Consider the following 15,733-nt stretch of genomic DNA (forward strand, 5'->3'; position numbering starts at 1 on the left):
AAAATAACCGGAAATCTCGGTTAACCGGCAAAATTCAGGAGTAGGTTTTACTTCATATTGTATTTGCCTTCCTCCATCTGTTGCTGTGCAAGGGTGTGGCTGCAGCTGTTGCTAAGCTACAGAGATGCTTGGAACTTGTGGCACTGTTCTGCAGTACAGGGTTTGTTGCCTTATACGGAGCTCTGAGCTCCCTATCTTTTACTATAGCGTTCGGTTATCCGGAATTTTTGATGAACCGGCACCACGTCGGTCCCGTCCATGCCGGATAAAAAAAGTTTCCTGTAGAACCATTTCTGGGCAGCTCAAGTAACTTACTTTGTAAAAAAACTTTTGAATTTGTTAAAAACTTACTCCTTTGGCCGTGAACACTTAGCTTTGCGCAGTAGCAGGTGTCTATAGGCTCCAGCCTAACCAAATGAGCTTTACCTTGGTCAGAGCGATGAAAGACAGCACAGCTACAGCAGTAAACATCACAGTCGGGATCAGCATCACGATCGCTGAGCCAGTGTTTGTCCCAAAGAAGCTAATTGTAGCGATCCAACCGCTGTCGGGAGAAAACAAAACCCACATTAGCCTCAGCGAGAGCGCGCCAATAATGTTTTTTTTTTAATCAACGGTCATAATAACCAGAACAATGCCCGGTGCATTAAATTGGTGCAGACTTTATATACCTGCTATACCCCAACGGTGTAAAGATAGTGACTGCATCTTAAATGCAATTCATTGATTGTGAAGCACTTTGGGACATCCCAAGGACACGATGAGGTGCTACATAAATGGAAGTTCTTTCTACCGTGAATGTTTAACACTGCCCCTTGAACCATTACTATTAAAACAATTCTGTTGACTTTCCAAATGAAGTAGTTTTCAAGCTTTAGGGGTGGATTCCCCGCAACACTACTGCACGATTTGGGGGACAGTGGAGGGGGTGAGCGGATGGGGCAGATGGACTGGGGAGCCATTCCGCCAGCTCCCGGACATCTGCCACCACTTCTGGGATTTCACATCGGCGATGATGGCGGATGTCGCATGCCTCAGCCCACACCTCAGCTGAAGTACTAAACTGGGCGTTAATAAGGGGACTAGGTCGTCCAATATATTTCCTAACACCGACACCTTAGCAGAGTTTGGCATCAGGTCTATCTGTACGTCTTGGCGATCAGAATGCCAGTGCCTCCTTGGCATCCACCGGTCACTAAGGTGGTGAATGGGAGGCTTAAAAGCTGAAGGGCCGTCTTGCCTCATGCCATCAATGGCAGAAGATTATTTTTCCTCTGCAGTTGGGGCTGCCGGCCACACTACGCCACAGTAGGTGTGACAGACATTACCCTCCCTCCCAGCTCAGGAGACTGGGGCAGTGCAACGCTGATACCCAGCTACGACAAGATTCCTGTCGGATCAGGAAATCCAGCCCTCGATGTCAAATACAATGGAAGCCTTTTAACAGGAACATCCCTTGGCATCCAAAAACTTTCCTTTTATTAAATCATTCCCATTCAGGAAGTATTGTACAGTGTATGGAGAATAAATTGATGCTCAAGAACATGCTAACAATCAACAGGTGTACACCTTAGGCTTTAGAAAATTTACAATAAGGATTAGCATCAATACGGTTTAATTCACAGAGTGCGCAAACCTGAACGTGTCCAGAAGCAACTGCACTAACAAGTCTTATACCAAGCATTTTTCCTACAAACATGATAAATATTTTACAGTAAATTATACCGCCCTCCTCTCGTCAAAATCGATTCACACTCCCCCCGCCCCCGGCCCCATATTGTAATGTGGTCAGTACTTTATTTACCACACTACCATTTCCCAGGGAATAAAGCACATCTAACCAGTCTGCGGTTTAATAAGTGAAACGGCCATTGACTCCTCCATCGCCTCATAGTTGGTCTTTATTTAAAAATGAATGCCAATTGATAAGACGAGTCCCAACGATAAAAACATCCAGATCTGGACCATTCTTTTTCTAGAGCTGGGATGCGAGAAAGGAATGGCTTTGAAAGATGATGATGTTTGGCACTTCTGCACTGTGACAGTGCCTAGCATTATTAGGCCATTAAAAATCCGTTCGGTGTTTGCTGGCAGGAAAACAAGAGTGCATCGGAGACCTGTGCTTGCTGCTGAATAGTGTATAGAGAACTACTCATAGGACTAAGGGGATATGAAAAGCACCACAATTTGTTGCACAAAGCCTGATCACTATTAATGGACAATTAACAGATCGCACGCTTTGGCCTGTAATTTGCTGCCCCAAGGGTGCACACGCGCCCGCAAGGGCTGCGCAAGTTCCGGGTTTAGGCATGCGAAGCGCGTGCGCGAAAACCCAGAACTTGCGATCTGTCAAGAATTCTCTCGACAGATCCAACGCATCCCCGGGAAAAGAACATCCCGTGAAATTCTTACGCCTGGTAAAAGCACGTGTAAGGCCAGCGTAAGAGTTTAAAAACATTTTTTTTATCAATCATTTATACATTAAAAAAACCTGTACAATAAAGGTAACTTTATTTTTAGCCCCTTTAAAACATGTAAATTTATTTTTCAAAAAATTAATTGTGTTTTAAATATTTAATTAAATGCCATTTTAATTATTTTTAAATATACAATGGTTTATTTATTTGATGCGTAGACGTATTTTGGGGGGTATTCCCATTCATGCTCATGGGGTTTCCGTAAATACGAAATCCCCATAAGTATGATTGGGGATTCCTTTCTGTGAACCGCCTGCGCCCGTGGGATACGTGGGCCTCTGCCCGCGGGTACCCGGCGAGGCCCAGGACCCCCAGTCTCCGGACCTCCCGGTGCGCGGGCATTTTATTTGCGGATCGGAGGCATTTCCCCCGCGGGAAGCCTCCGACCGCAAATCCAGGGCCTTTGTGCTTCTGTGCTCGGAAAGGCGGAAAATCTAGTTTCCATCGAGTTGGAATACAAATTATTGCTAGGTCAGATATGGATGGGATCGAGCATACCCTAATCACACTGCACAGAGATGAACAAAAGCAGCTCTATACTTTAGCCTCCAGTTCTTAAAGCTGCCCCAGTGATAGCATGGAGGCCGTACGATCAACAGAAGAACAAAAGGAGTCCAAAATAAAAACGGCTCATAGCAGCCTGAACCACTGAGGTCTCCTGCTACCTCCAGTTCAATGTCCGTTGGGACAAAAAAGGATTATAAGTAACATGCAGATGGAATCTAATATGCGTACATTTTTGTAATTTTCTTCTGCTCCATCCCACACCTCACAATGTCTCACAGTAATGGAGAAACATCATACTGGTATGAGGGAAGGGATGTGGGCCTCATACTGTGTTTAACATTTTTTGATCTCACAACCAGCACATCAGTTAATAGGAAGCCAATTGAAACAGACCGATGTCAGAGGTTAAGATTCTTTCACTGGTTGCCATCTCATAAGTTTTGAAAATTGGATACAGAACAGAGTACCAATGCCTTTAATTTAATGATGGCACCTTCCATTACTGTGGGCTCAACTCTCAATGAGGCATCTCGATACTGAGCCAGATGATGAATGGACGGTAGATTCTTAATTGTTGGGCATGTCGAGACACTGGTGCAACAGTAAAATGACGTGCTACTGTGAAACGCCTAGGCAACGGGCAAACCCCTAGGCAACGGGCAAACCCCTAGGCAACGGGCAAACCCCTAGGCAACGGGCAAATGTTCTCTGAAAACCTTGTACCCCTCTAAAAAAAAGTCTTCTAAAATGACAAATTCATACGAGAAAGCAGTATACAAAATATTGCAGATAAAGTGAATATTTCAGTAGAATGTTGTTACTGTGACAGCTATTTAAATGAAATCTGTCAATCCATCATCCCCCATTTCTACAAATCTACCAGGGTTTCATACATCAGCTTGTGACAGTTTGCTCATTATAGCTGTTCTGGTGGTTATTTTTCCAATAACAGGTCCTGGTAGTACTTACTTAGAGGGAGCTGGAACCCCCCCCACCCGTTACCATTCCAATATTTACAGTGGAATGTTTGTTTCAAGCATCTTTAACTGAAACCCACGACTCTGCAGCTTAATACCGCGCAACACGAACTCCCACTGCCGCATTAATATAAACCCACTAAATCCCTTTTTATTTAAAAAAAATCACCCAGACAGATTCCACTTATGAGTTATGATGCCTTTTATGAGTTTCTTTTAATATGAATGAAACATACTGCAGCCTGCACATTATTTAATTCCTTCAGAAGGTATAAATCAAACAGGCCAAATTAAATTGCAAGATATTAATATTTAAATTTCTTTAATTATTAAAATACTGTTTAGACAAGTGAATTTCAGTGGGTTAAATATACAGCCATTATTAGATCCAAGATATGAAATTTGGAGTCCAATATTTCGACAGTTAAGGAAACTGAAATGTTAAGCTGATCACACTTTTTTTTTGCATCCCATCTTAACCCCGACTCCAATCTAACACAGCAAATTCGCAACAACCAACTATTTATACTTGCTTCAAATTCCAAAAAGGAGTCAACTAAAAAAGGTATGACTTTGCAGATCAGAGTTTGGACCCCGCTTCATGTTCCCCAAATGCCATTCTTTCTTCCTCCCTCCCGCCCACAATGGTGGATGGGAACGCAAGAACATAGGAAATAAGAGCGGGAGGAGGCCATACGGCCCCTCGAGCCATTCAATAAGATCATGGCTGATCTTCAACCTCAACTCCACCTTCATATCCCTCGAGTCCCCGAGAGTCCAAATATACATCGATCTCAGCCTCGAGTATGCTCGACGAAGCCGTGGCGGCAGAGACAAATGATCTTGGGGACTGTCCTTGACCTAGCAGCATTGGCAAGAAAAGACAAATATCACTGGGTCATCACATCCAGTGGGTTGTAATTGTCATTCTGGCTCCAGTGCCTTCACTACTTTGTATAAACAGAATAGGCATTTGTTAGCTTAAGCAGTGCCGAGTTCAGTGCCAGTGGTAGCAATACTTTAGCACAATAGATTCAGGTTACGAGTGATATTTTAAAGTTTGCGGGTAACAGCTTTGACTCAACATATTAAAGATTCCAAATTTGAGAACAGGGTTGAATTATTAGCAGATCAGCGACCAGCACGGTAGACACTTCTGGATAGTATTAGGGAAGCTGGGCTGCTGCAAAGTGCAGTCTCCAAGAATCAGCTCGGAAACTTTGGATTATAGTCAACGTTGCATCTCTTTACAGATACAACAGCTACTGTTCATGATCACCGATAATGGCATGGAAGACACCACAGCTATCTGAAACGCCCTTTGCATGAAAGAAACGCTGCTTGATTAAATAAATTCCTATCGTGGATAATTTAGAAATTTAAAACTTACTTTTATCGATAGTGAAAATATTAATGTATAACCCAGCTCTGTGTCAACAACCACCATTTTGGCTTCACAATAACTTGAAGTTCTAGAGGACCATTAATAAACAAAACCTATGCTGATTGGGTTAGATGAAAAGGTGTGGGAGGAGGCTCCGGTGGAGCATAAACACCGGCACGGACCACTTGGGCCGCATGGCTTGTTTCTGTGCAGTACATTCTATGAAATGTAGTGAAATATCCCATGGTGATTCACAAACGGGGTCAGGTGCAAGCAAAAGTAAGGAACAAGTCAGGAGAGGTGAGCATAGATGTGGTTGAAGAAGTGGGTTTTAAGGAAGCTTCTGAAGTTGAAGAAAGGCACAGCAAGGAAGCAAGGGTTTGGGGGAGAATTCTAGAGCGTGGGAACAAAATGGCGGAGGTGCACAGTAAACTAGAGTTAGTAAACCAGAATCTTCCATTACATTCAGTGAGATCCAACTGAGATTACAACTTCTAAAACTTTGTAATAGTTGGGTAGTCTCTGGTTACTTGGCTCTGAATGGACCCCCCTTGATTGACCCACTTCTCATCCGAGATAGGTTTAACTGAGTGGCAGCAATAGTTAGGTCTTCAGTACTGTACATACTACAATCTGTACAAGAAGAAACTGATTCTTACCAGACTCCCCAGCCAGGGATTCCCACTGCTTGAATAATGCTGATCACCAGCTGGGCCATGAACGTGAAGAAGAATGCCATAAAATTGAATGAACTATCTGACCTGGAAGTGCAAGTATAGGACAGAAGACATTTTCAGTCAACAACCATTTATTAGCTCTGGTAACTTTATGATAAAATGTCCCATTCATGCCTAACTTAACAATGACCTCCAACGATAGATATAAAACACGCTGGATCAAATAGGGTCAGCACAGAATTTTAAATGTTCATTTGAAATATGAAGCTTAAAAAGTGGAAAATGTAATCAAAATCTCCAACAATACTGCAGCTGCAGTCATTGAGAAGGGTTAGAAAGCTGAACAAGAACACGGTTCGCTCCGAATGCAAATCAATGCAAAGCTGCACATAGCCAGATTATTAAATCTAGGCAATCTTGCTCACCTAAATTTGACTGTTCTTTTAGCAATCTTAAAACAGAATTGGTTAAAATAGCCAGTGCAAAATGCCGATGAAACCCTGAAAGTGGATGGTAAATAAAGGTTGATTTTGCCAGCCAAAACATAAAGGATTGTACACACAAAACCCGTACGTCTTGCATCTCAAATTTTATTTTCATTTTTCCATATGGTACTCGATAACAAAATACTCCTTTGCTTTCTTCTGCGTAAAACACACCTGGGGAGAGGCGAAAGTAAGTCAACGCCAATTTAATGCAGATTGGTCTCCCACTGCCTCTTTAAAAAAAAGTTACGTTTGTAACTAGGTTTCAAATTAAAAGTGATGCGGCGTGTGAAAAATTTAAATATGAGCATATCCAAATCAAAGCAACCAACTGCAACGCCGCTGCTAGATTAGATGGAGCATCTTGTGTAGCAGAGTGTGCCAGCTTGATTGCGAAGGGGAGGGAAGGAGGGTGGGGAGAACAGAAAGAAGAACTGCGAGGGTCAGTTCCGCCCAGCAGAAGTGCTGACAATAATGGAGTGGAACTGTTCAGCTCAGTCCCACAGCTGGGAGAGGAAATGCAGCAGCATTAGTGGAAAATAAGCAAAGGATCACAGTTTTTGAAACTATTGCCTGGACAGTCCTCCTCCTAAAACAAGATAAAATTGGTTTGGGACTCTTAATGCTTTTTCATATTGATTCCATTTGTTTTCTGCGATAAAAGCCTGCATTCAGATGAGGACATCTGGCAGTTTTTGGCATTAGAATTAGTGCGCCATCAATTACAATTCTGGCAATGCGAACGGCATCTCTGGAACATAATTTCAGGCGAAGAAATAATCCCACTGCATGACCCAAGATAAGAAAAATGTGATTCAATTAAAATGGAACTGTGTGTCCTCAGCCAAATAAATATGGAAATAGAAAGCAAGAGAGTTAGACATGCATCTGAAGCCCCACTGACATGGAGATTTCAATAAACGGGACAGAAAATAAGTGAGAAGTAATTTAGCTAGCTGAGTACTGTGGTAATTTTCCACTCACTGTATTCACCTTGTATGGGTAACTTTCAAAATGCCATTTAGAGACCCTCAAAGTCTTTTTCTCTCCCCCTAAATGAAACAGGTTAACTCCAGTTCAGTGCTTCCCCCCCCCCCCCCCTTTAGTTGAAGTCTGCACTGCTCCGTATAGATTTGACGTGCGATGCACGGATTAGAGCAAAGTTACCGCGGTGCACTGGACCGTTTCACCCGCAGTTCGGTTAACATTGCAGTGCGTCTGCACAATCTTCGGACTGTTCCTTGATGGATCCCCACCCGTGACATCGGTGCTTCGATCTCCTGAAGTCCGGTCAACTGCTTACTGAAGTCCAGCTTGCTGAAAGATTAGTCCCAAATCCCCTGCCCTTTCCCCTTTTTCTTGTTCAAATATTGATCCACTTCTCTTTTGAAAGATAATACGAATTTGGTTTTCATTATTGTCTGATAAGGCATCCCATGCTCTTGCAACCCTCTGTGTAAGAATAAAATTCTCCAAACCTCTCCTTTTGTTTTCAGCCCTTTAGTGAGAAACTCACCAGCCTGTGGAAAGAGTTTTTTCCCCCAATTTACCTCATCAAAACCCTTCATCCAAGAAATCGCCTTTGCTGAAAATGACTGCAATGCTGTTGTAACCCAAGGCCATTATTTTTCCAGAGTTTATTATACCAAATTGGTTAGCAATCAGGTGCACATTTTAGACAAAGTATGGCAATTACTTTCAAATAGAAAAATCAAACTCCCTTTTTAGAAAAAGGACAAAAATGAAAACCTCACTCCAGCATAATCGGGGGTTCAAAAAGTGAAACATTGCAACATCAGACCTCTCAACCAAAATCATTCATTCGTGCAGTTTCCGGTGTAGTGTCCCATTCAGCTACACTTCCCATGTGTAAAGATGACTATCTAGTCCGTATGATCCATCTAGAATTTAAAAGTAAAATGTCCCAACGTTCTCATCCGTGTGAATGGGGCTGAGGAAGAGAGTGATATTTCAGAGTACTTACTTGAAGGCTTTGTAGATTGGTCTAAACCAGCAAACATAAGAGCATGGCGTAAACAGAATCAGCCAGAGAAAGGCCAGTCCAAAGTTGACCGCTCCACCGCCTCCAATCAACCAAGCTAGGCAGCCAATCAGATTCACTGCAAGTGTGATGCTGTTCACTGCAATAAAGTATCAAGTAGCACACAACAGCCATGATCGTTCACATTCCACAGGCAACACGAACATGGAGGTCAGCATTTCCCGCAGGTACGGGGAAGAGCCAATTAGCAAAAGCCGAGATCAAAACCCAAGGCCCCTTGATGCATTACGCCCAAGAACTCATTTAATAAAAGTGTAAGAATTTTTATGACATCAAGGGGTAGATTTTCCTGAAGCGGTCGGTAAGGAGGTGGGACTTCAACTTTTGGGTTTTAGTCCCGCCTACATCGACGTCCGGCCAATCCGCGCGATTTTCCCTTGATTGACCTTGTTGAGCCCGCCCAGCAGGCTCAGCAGGCCAATTAAGGGCCACCTGGCAACAGGTGATGTCACAGACTGAAATTTCATCTGTCAAGAGGTCTTGACAGATGAAATATCAGTGTTTCACAGCTGTTTGAAGCTGTCAAACACTGACAGTCTGACTTCTAACATGAGTCCTTCTACACAGACTCAGTTAGAACTGTCACCGGCAATGAAAGCTGAAGGCTGTCACTTTTGACAGCTCGCAGCCATTTTGCTTTCATTGCCGGCTGAGTGATGGACTCCCGACGCCTACAGGAAGAAAGGCGGTTAAGGTAAGTACAGGTAATTTAAACTTCTTTACACACTTTAGACACACCTAACACACTTACCTTTGCACTTATGCACCCATCACTCACCTGAACACCGACTTCTCGACCCCTCCAAGTCCTTCAACCCGACGGCCCGCCTGCTCTAACCTGGCGTGGTTTGGAGCCGTCGGGAATCCCACACGACACCCCTCAAAATAGGGATTAGGCTAAAAACTGCCCGTTAACTACCTGTTAACAGGCAGTTAATTGGCACTAATCCCCTTCCCGCCTCGGGTCGGCGGGTCCCAGTGCGGGGCGGGTACCCGCTTCCTCTGAAACTTACGTGGAGGCGGGTTTTGGGCGGGATGGTGTCGGGACCCCTGATTTCGGGATTTCCCCCCCCCCCCCCACGCCTGAAACCCCGCCTGACGGCTCCAGGAAAATCTACCCCCAAGTCACTCAACAATGGCAGTAGGTAATCTACCTTGTAGGCTCTGCCATCTTCAAAAATGATACACAGCCTCCACGTGCACCATACGCTTCGCCGGGTGTGGAGAAGTCATGCTCGGAGCACGGGTGTGAAAATGCCACCATAACTGCTGCAGTTGTCTGGTATTTAGACATTATATAAAACCCTAGGACCTGCAGCACTAGACCAGTTCATTTTAACCTGAAGCTAAAGTGAGACTAGCAAATCACTCACTCTTTCCCTGCAGCTCCTCCACCCCCCCCCCCCCCCCAAGGTACACCATTCTGGGTCTCTGGCGATGGAGGTGGGATTGTGGTGTGTGGAAGATGCCCATCATTTGAAGGATGATGACCATAATACCACAGGAGTACAAATTCAGAACCAGAACACCAGTTGATCAGGACATGACGGCTATTATCATGTGATGTAGTTAAATCTAGACAGTAACATTTAGTACGCCTGTGAGGATTGCTCCAAGTGGAACCTTTGCAGATGTAATCAATTAGAATCTGATTGAGAGCTGCCCAAAGTGCACGTGGATGGAATGACCCTTAAAACTTGCCTTGGGCTTCTTTACTGCAAGGAAAGAAGCAGTGATCTTAGTAGTCTGTCTATCTCAGTTCGCAATGCGGCTACCGCAATAGGAACTTGCAGGTAGTCTGATTAGCTCGCCCCACAAGTTCCTGGAGGGGTGCTGGTGCAATGCAAAACGTAACTTTCTTCTGTGTCCATCGCAATGATGCTCCATATGATCGTAAACTGCTGGTCTCAGATTGCGGGGAGGGGGCGGGGGGTGTGTCAGAAAATACCTAGCAAGTCATTGAGGCAAAGCTTGAAATTGATTTTTTATGCACTGGATGTGGGCGTCGCTGGCAAGGCCGGCATTTATTGCCCATCTCCAATTGCCCTCGAGAAGGTGGTGGTGAGACGACTTCTTGAACCACTGCAATTAGTGTGGTGAAAGTTGCATCAAATCGCTAGAAAAACCAAGTGGCTTGCTAGGCCATTTCAGAGGGCAGTTAAGAGTCAACCACATTGCTGTGGGTCTGGAGTCAAATATAGGCCAGATTTCCTTTCCTAAAGGACATTAGTGAACCAGATGGGTTTTTACGACAGTCCGATAGTTACATGGTCACCATTACTGATACTAGCTTTTTATTTCAGATTTATTTAATTAACTGAATTTTAAATGGTGGGATTTGAACTCATTCAAATCCAGATCATTAAGTCCAGTAACATAACCTCTATGCTACCATTCCCTTTAAAGCCCAAATACACTGGAGGATCCCCAGTACAAGCCTCTAGAGCCTAATACAACGTAGGATTTGCAGCCCAGAAACAGCGCACACGGCCCAACTGGTGTTCACGCTCCACATGAGCTATCGCCAGAGTGTAAGATGTGGCTTGAGAGCACGACTCTGAGAACGGTGGGTGGTGCCACGAAAATTGCTACGCTGTGCCTGGCATTTCCTAGTCTGTTGGGTGAGTGAGTTGGGGTTGGGGAGGCTTTCATAACCATCCTCTTCACAGATGAAAGGTCATGGACCCGAAACATTGAGTCTGTTTCTCTCTCTCCACGGACGCTGCCTGACCTGCTGAGTATTTCCAGCATCATCTGTTTTTATTTCGTATTTCCAGCATCTGCAGTAGTTTGCTTTTCTCTTTTTGGAGAATGCAAGCTTAGGCGGTTTTTTGTTTTCTTAAAAGACTCCATCAGTTGCTCTGCCCGCCTCACAAAATATCCCTCTCATCAATGCGTAGCTGTAATCGCTGTTGCTGTAAATGCCAGGGGAGCGACGTTAAATGCAGCCCTGATAGTCTAAGGAGCAATACATCAAAAGCTATGGATTTTACTGCCCAGATAAATTAACAGAATGGTTACTCTAATACCTGATTAATCTAAACCTACTCCTGTGGAGAAGCTGGAGTCTTTGCGTCAAACTTCAGGCAGTAAGAGGTCCCGGTGCAAGGAGCAAAGACACTTCAAGGAGGTGAAAAAAGCACTGTTTTTAAAAAAAATTCATTCATGGGATGTGGGCATAGCTGGCTAGTTATTGCCCATCCCCAATTGCCCTGGAGTGGCTGGCTCGGCCATTTCAGAGGGCAATTAAGAGTCAACTACATTGCTGTGGGTCTGGAGTCACATATCGGCCAGACCGGGCAAGAACGATAGATTTCCTTCCCTAAAATGGACATTAGTGAACCAGAAAGGTTTTTTTACGACCATTACTGATACTAGCTTTTTATTCCAGATTTATTTAATTAACTACATTTAAATTCCCCAGCTGCCGTGGTGGGATTTGAACTCCCGTCTCTGGATCATTAGTCCGGGCCTCTGGACTGCTAGTCCAGCAACATAACCACTGTGCCACCGTTCCCGTTTGGTGCAGCGACGCATGCCCTGGCCACAAGAGTATGAGATCACCTCTGCTTGTCGACAGTGACTGCGCTCAGCATGTGGCTTCCCTTAAACTGGAAGCTGGGCTATACCTCTGTGTGGAGGATTATAATTAAAAGAAACAGCTAAGCTTTGCATCGCTATTGTCACAGAGGAACCAAATCATTTTTACAGAGAGCGCTTGCTTTTGTCTCATATCATCTGCTACAGGCTGTACATGGACATCCGATTCATGCCAGTGCATTCCATTAATTTATCTCCATAACTTCATTGCTGATTTTTGATTACTTGACAGGGTATTCTGAATAACAGGCAGAGACAGCTGCCATTTCTCCCCCCCCCCCCCACCCAAAGTACAAACTCTCTTTCTTCCCCACTATCAAATGCAAGAGGGCCACACCATCAAAGGCTTGCCTGAGAGCTAACTAATCTCACCATGTATAATGGTTTAAGTGGTTCATGCATTAGCATCTTTCAGTATTTGAGTACATCAAAAAGGTTGCTATTAAAACCGCTAAGCTGGGGTTTTGTTTGTCCATCATTCTAGTTCAGACACACTGTGTAAGTTCAGCAAATATTTAGCGCACATTTGCAACACTTTGCCTAATTTTGTCTCCCTCCCAATAGGATTTAGAGCTCACCGCTTGAAGTAGGGCATTCCCTATCCTAACAGCACGCGGTAAAAAGAAAATCTCCTAACCTCTCCCTTTGTCATTATGGCGATGATCTTAAAACTAACCTCTAGTGATCAACTCACCAAATAGTTCATCCCCCCCCCCCCCTTTTTACCTCATCAAAACCCTTCTCAACTCTGAACATCAGATGCAACGTTCCCGCTAAGCTGCAGGTCCCGGGCAGGCCGCTCACCGGCTTTATCATCAGAAATAATCGTGCCTGCACAAAAAAACTGAATGGGTCGCACAGCCAGTTAAAGAGCCAGTGCACCCAAATTTTTTTTTTTCAAGGAACATTGATCAGATGTCCTCCTAACCTTGTCAGTTCTAATTGAAAGAGCCCCAGTTTCTCATGGCTATACGGAGCCCTTGGGATCTTCGGTTAGATCCAGTCTGAAAAATCTCAGTTCTCTAACTTGCTGAAGGTAAGCTTGTCGTTTGGTAGATCACAGGAACGGCACAGCCATGAATGATGCAGAGGACATTCAATACTCAACAGGATTGAGGTATCATCTATTCCAATTAAATCCCAGAGTGCGGGGACGTGGCCCAGTGAACGTCTGAGTGCAGAAGTGTATTTTTTTTTGATACCGACTTGCAAAAAGAAACAACTTTTTTTTAAAAAATACATAAAAAGCTAACTTTTGAAACAAATTCATCAGCGGACCTCCATGCAGTGCAGTTATACCATTAGTTAGTGAGTCAGTAATTAAAGACATCAGAACAATCGCACACAAAAACACAATAAACATTGTTACAACACCCTTTAAAGAATCATCAGAAACACACCTCGTGAAAATGTTTATAAATTCTGCTTTCACCTCGTTAGATACTATATAATGTCTGTATTTCACATGTGCCACTTTAGTTAACCGTACACCCAGTCTGAAATACCAAAGCGAGTCATTGTAAAAATGTCCATGCGATGGTAAAAAAAATACATATTATTTTGTACAGAAATATCACAAGTTCTGTGTAACATAGAAGATAGGAGCAGGAGTAGGCCATTCGGCCCCTCGAGCCTGCTCCGCCATTCAATGAGATCATGGCTGATCATCCAAATTCAGTACCCTGTCCCTGCTTTCTCCCCATATCCGTTGATCCCTTTAGCCTTAAGAAATATATCCAACTCCTTCTTGAATATATTTAATGAATTGGCCTCTACTGCCTTCTTTGGTAGAGAATTCCACAAGTTCACCACTCTCTGGGTGAAGAAATAGGTATAGGTTGATGAAGAGGGGGTCTAAAGAATTAGTTACAAATAGTGGGACAAAAAGGACTGTGGGAATAGTACGGATAATTCTTATTCAATTACCCGCTCCTGGGAGAAGTACATGAATTTCACATTATTCACCTCAACTTACAGACACAACACATTTAAAAGATCAGGAAAACCAGTGCAATTAGTAACATGTCATGGCTAACACCAAAGGTTGAGGATTTTCCAGGATTGTACGTCAAGGTCGAGCCTCTCGACAGAATATGCCCATGGATGGGCTGCAGTAGACTGGAGGTCTGGACACTGTGCTCCGAGCTCAGTGTTCAGGACATGATATGCGATCCACTGTGTTTGCATCATCATTGTGTCAGCGCTATAATCCTTGACTCGCCAGCGTCTTGATCTCAGTCCTACTGCTGTGTGCGCGTAGGTGCTGAAAGGCAGCCTCCCTACCATGCAGCAGCTGGGATCAGTCACTTAGTTGTCCAACAGCGCCTCTCACAGGCCACTCTAACTTTTGTAAATAGTTTTACCAGTTTGTATTTTAATTCGTTCACTCCCCTTAATTAGTTTCCCACATTACAACAGTGACTCCGCTTCGAAAGTACTTGGCTGTAAAGCGCTTGGAGAGGTCAGGTGGTCGTGAAACGCAAGTCTTTCTTTCTTTCTTTCAATTCTTTGAGGCCAATTCATTAAATATATTCAAGGAGTTGGATATATTTCTTAAGGTTAAAGAGATCAAGGAATATGGGGAGAAGGCAGGGACAGGGTACTGAATTTGGATGATCAGCCATGATCTCATTAAATGGTGGAACAGGCTTGAGGGGCCGAATGGCCTACTCCTGCTCCTCTCTTCTATGTTTCTAATGTTTCTAGCATGGAGCCTGATGAATGCTTTGCTCTGACCAGAATGAAGGTTTTCGTTTGGAAGGTGGGAAGGAGAAACAGAAAAATGGATAGAAAAATCAACAACTTGCATCTATATTGGAAGGGAATTCCAGACCGTAGGGCCTAGGACGGCTGAAGGCACAGCCGCCAATGCGTGGGGCGAAGGGAGTGGGGGGGGGGGAAAGAGAGGCACGCGAGGCCAGAGTTGGAGGAGCACAGAGTTCTCGGGGGAGGTTATATGGCTAGAGAAGGTTACAGAGATGGAGGGCGTTTCCTCCAATTAATGTTACTGTCAAGACAAAATTGAAACTAAACACAACAGTCAAGACAGGCTGAAATCAAATTTTAACTGTTTAAGGACAAAGTAGAGCTTTTGGACTTCAAGTAATTTGCTTGATTTCCGTACTATTGCGACATCTTGATAGTGGATGTTTAATGAACTGCTGCCCAATGGGAAAAACAGTGAAGTACTGCCATCTAGCAGTGATGGATTCTAATGTCATTTGTACACTGTTAACCTGAACAAGTGAGATTTGATACGCAGTGTTGCATATGCAGTGCCCAGTTACATTCAGACTAGACAACTGCAAGTTCAGTCACATCGTCCGTGAGTTTGGAAGCAACCTGTTAATCCTTTCAGAACTCCAGTAGATTTCTGCAGCAAAAAAACAATTGAAAGTATGCAGTGCGAATTTAAAAAAATATATAAATTACAGCACAAAGGGAGGTCGATACAATTGTGCCTTTTGCACCCTCACCACACCCCCCCCACCAAAGTTTTGGCCATTCAGCGATAGAACCAATATTCACTGGGAATTGATAAAAATGATCACGTTGAGGCTGCAT

General features: G+C 43.9%; 1 protein-coding gene across 6 annotated transcripts in view; it reads right to left on the bottom strand.

The window, feature by feature from the left end:
- Positions 1-15,733, bottom strand: part of LOC147097341 (secretory carrier-associated membrane protein 5-like) — a 66,822-nt gene that overhangs the window by 15,941 nt on the left and 35,148 nt on the right. For all 6 annotated transcript variants that reach the window (XM_085972231.1, XM_085972235.1, XM_085972229.1 and 3 more), the window contains exons 4-6: positions 8,492-8,648; positions 6,005-6,106; positions 427-544 (exon numbers count right to left, since the gene is read on the bottom strand). In XM_085972231.1, the coding sequence (XP_085828357.1) occupies positions 427-544; positions 6,005-6,106; positions 8,492-8,648 (377 nt within the window). The remainder of the gene's footprint in view (positions 1-426; positions 545-6,004; positions 6,107-8,491; positions 8,649-15,733) is intronic.

The sequence above is a fragment of the Somniosus microcephalus genome, chromosome 32 (genome assembly GCF_052327205.1).
Source record: "Somniosus microcephalus isolate GS21.2 chromosome 32, FLI_Smic_1.0, whole genome shotgun sequence".
NCBI classification, from domain to species: domain Eukaryota; kingdom Metazoa; phylum Chordata; class Chondrichthyes; order Squaliformes; family Somniosidae; genus Somniosus; species Somniosus microcephalus.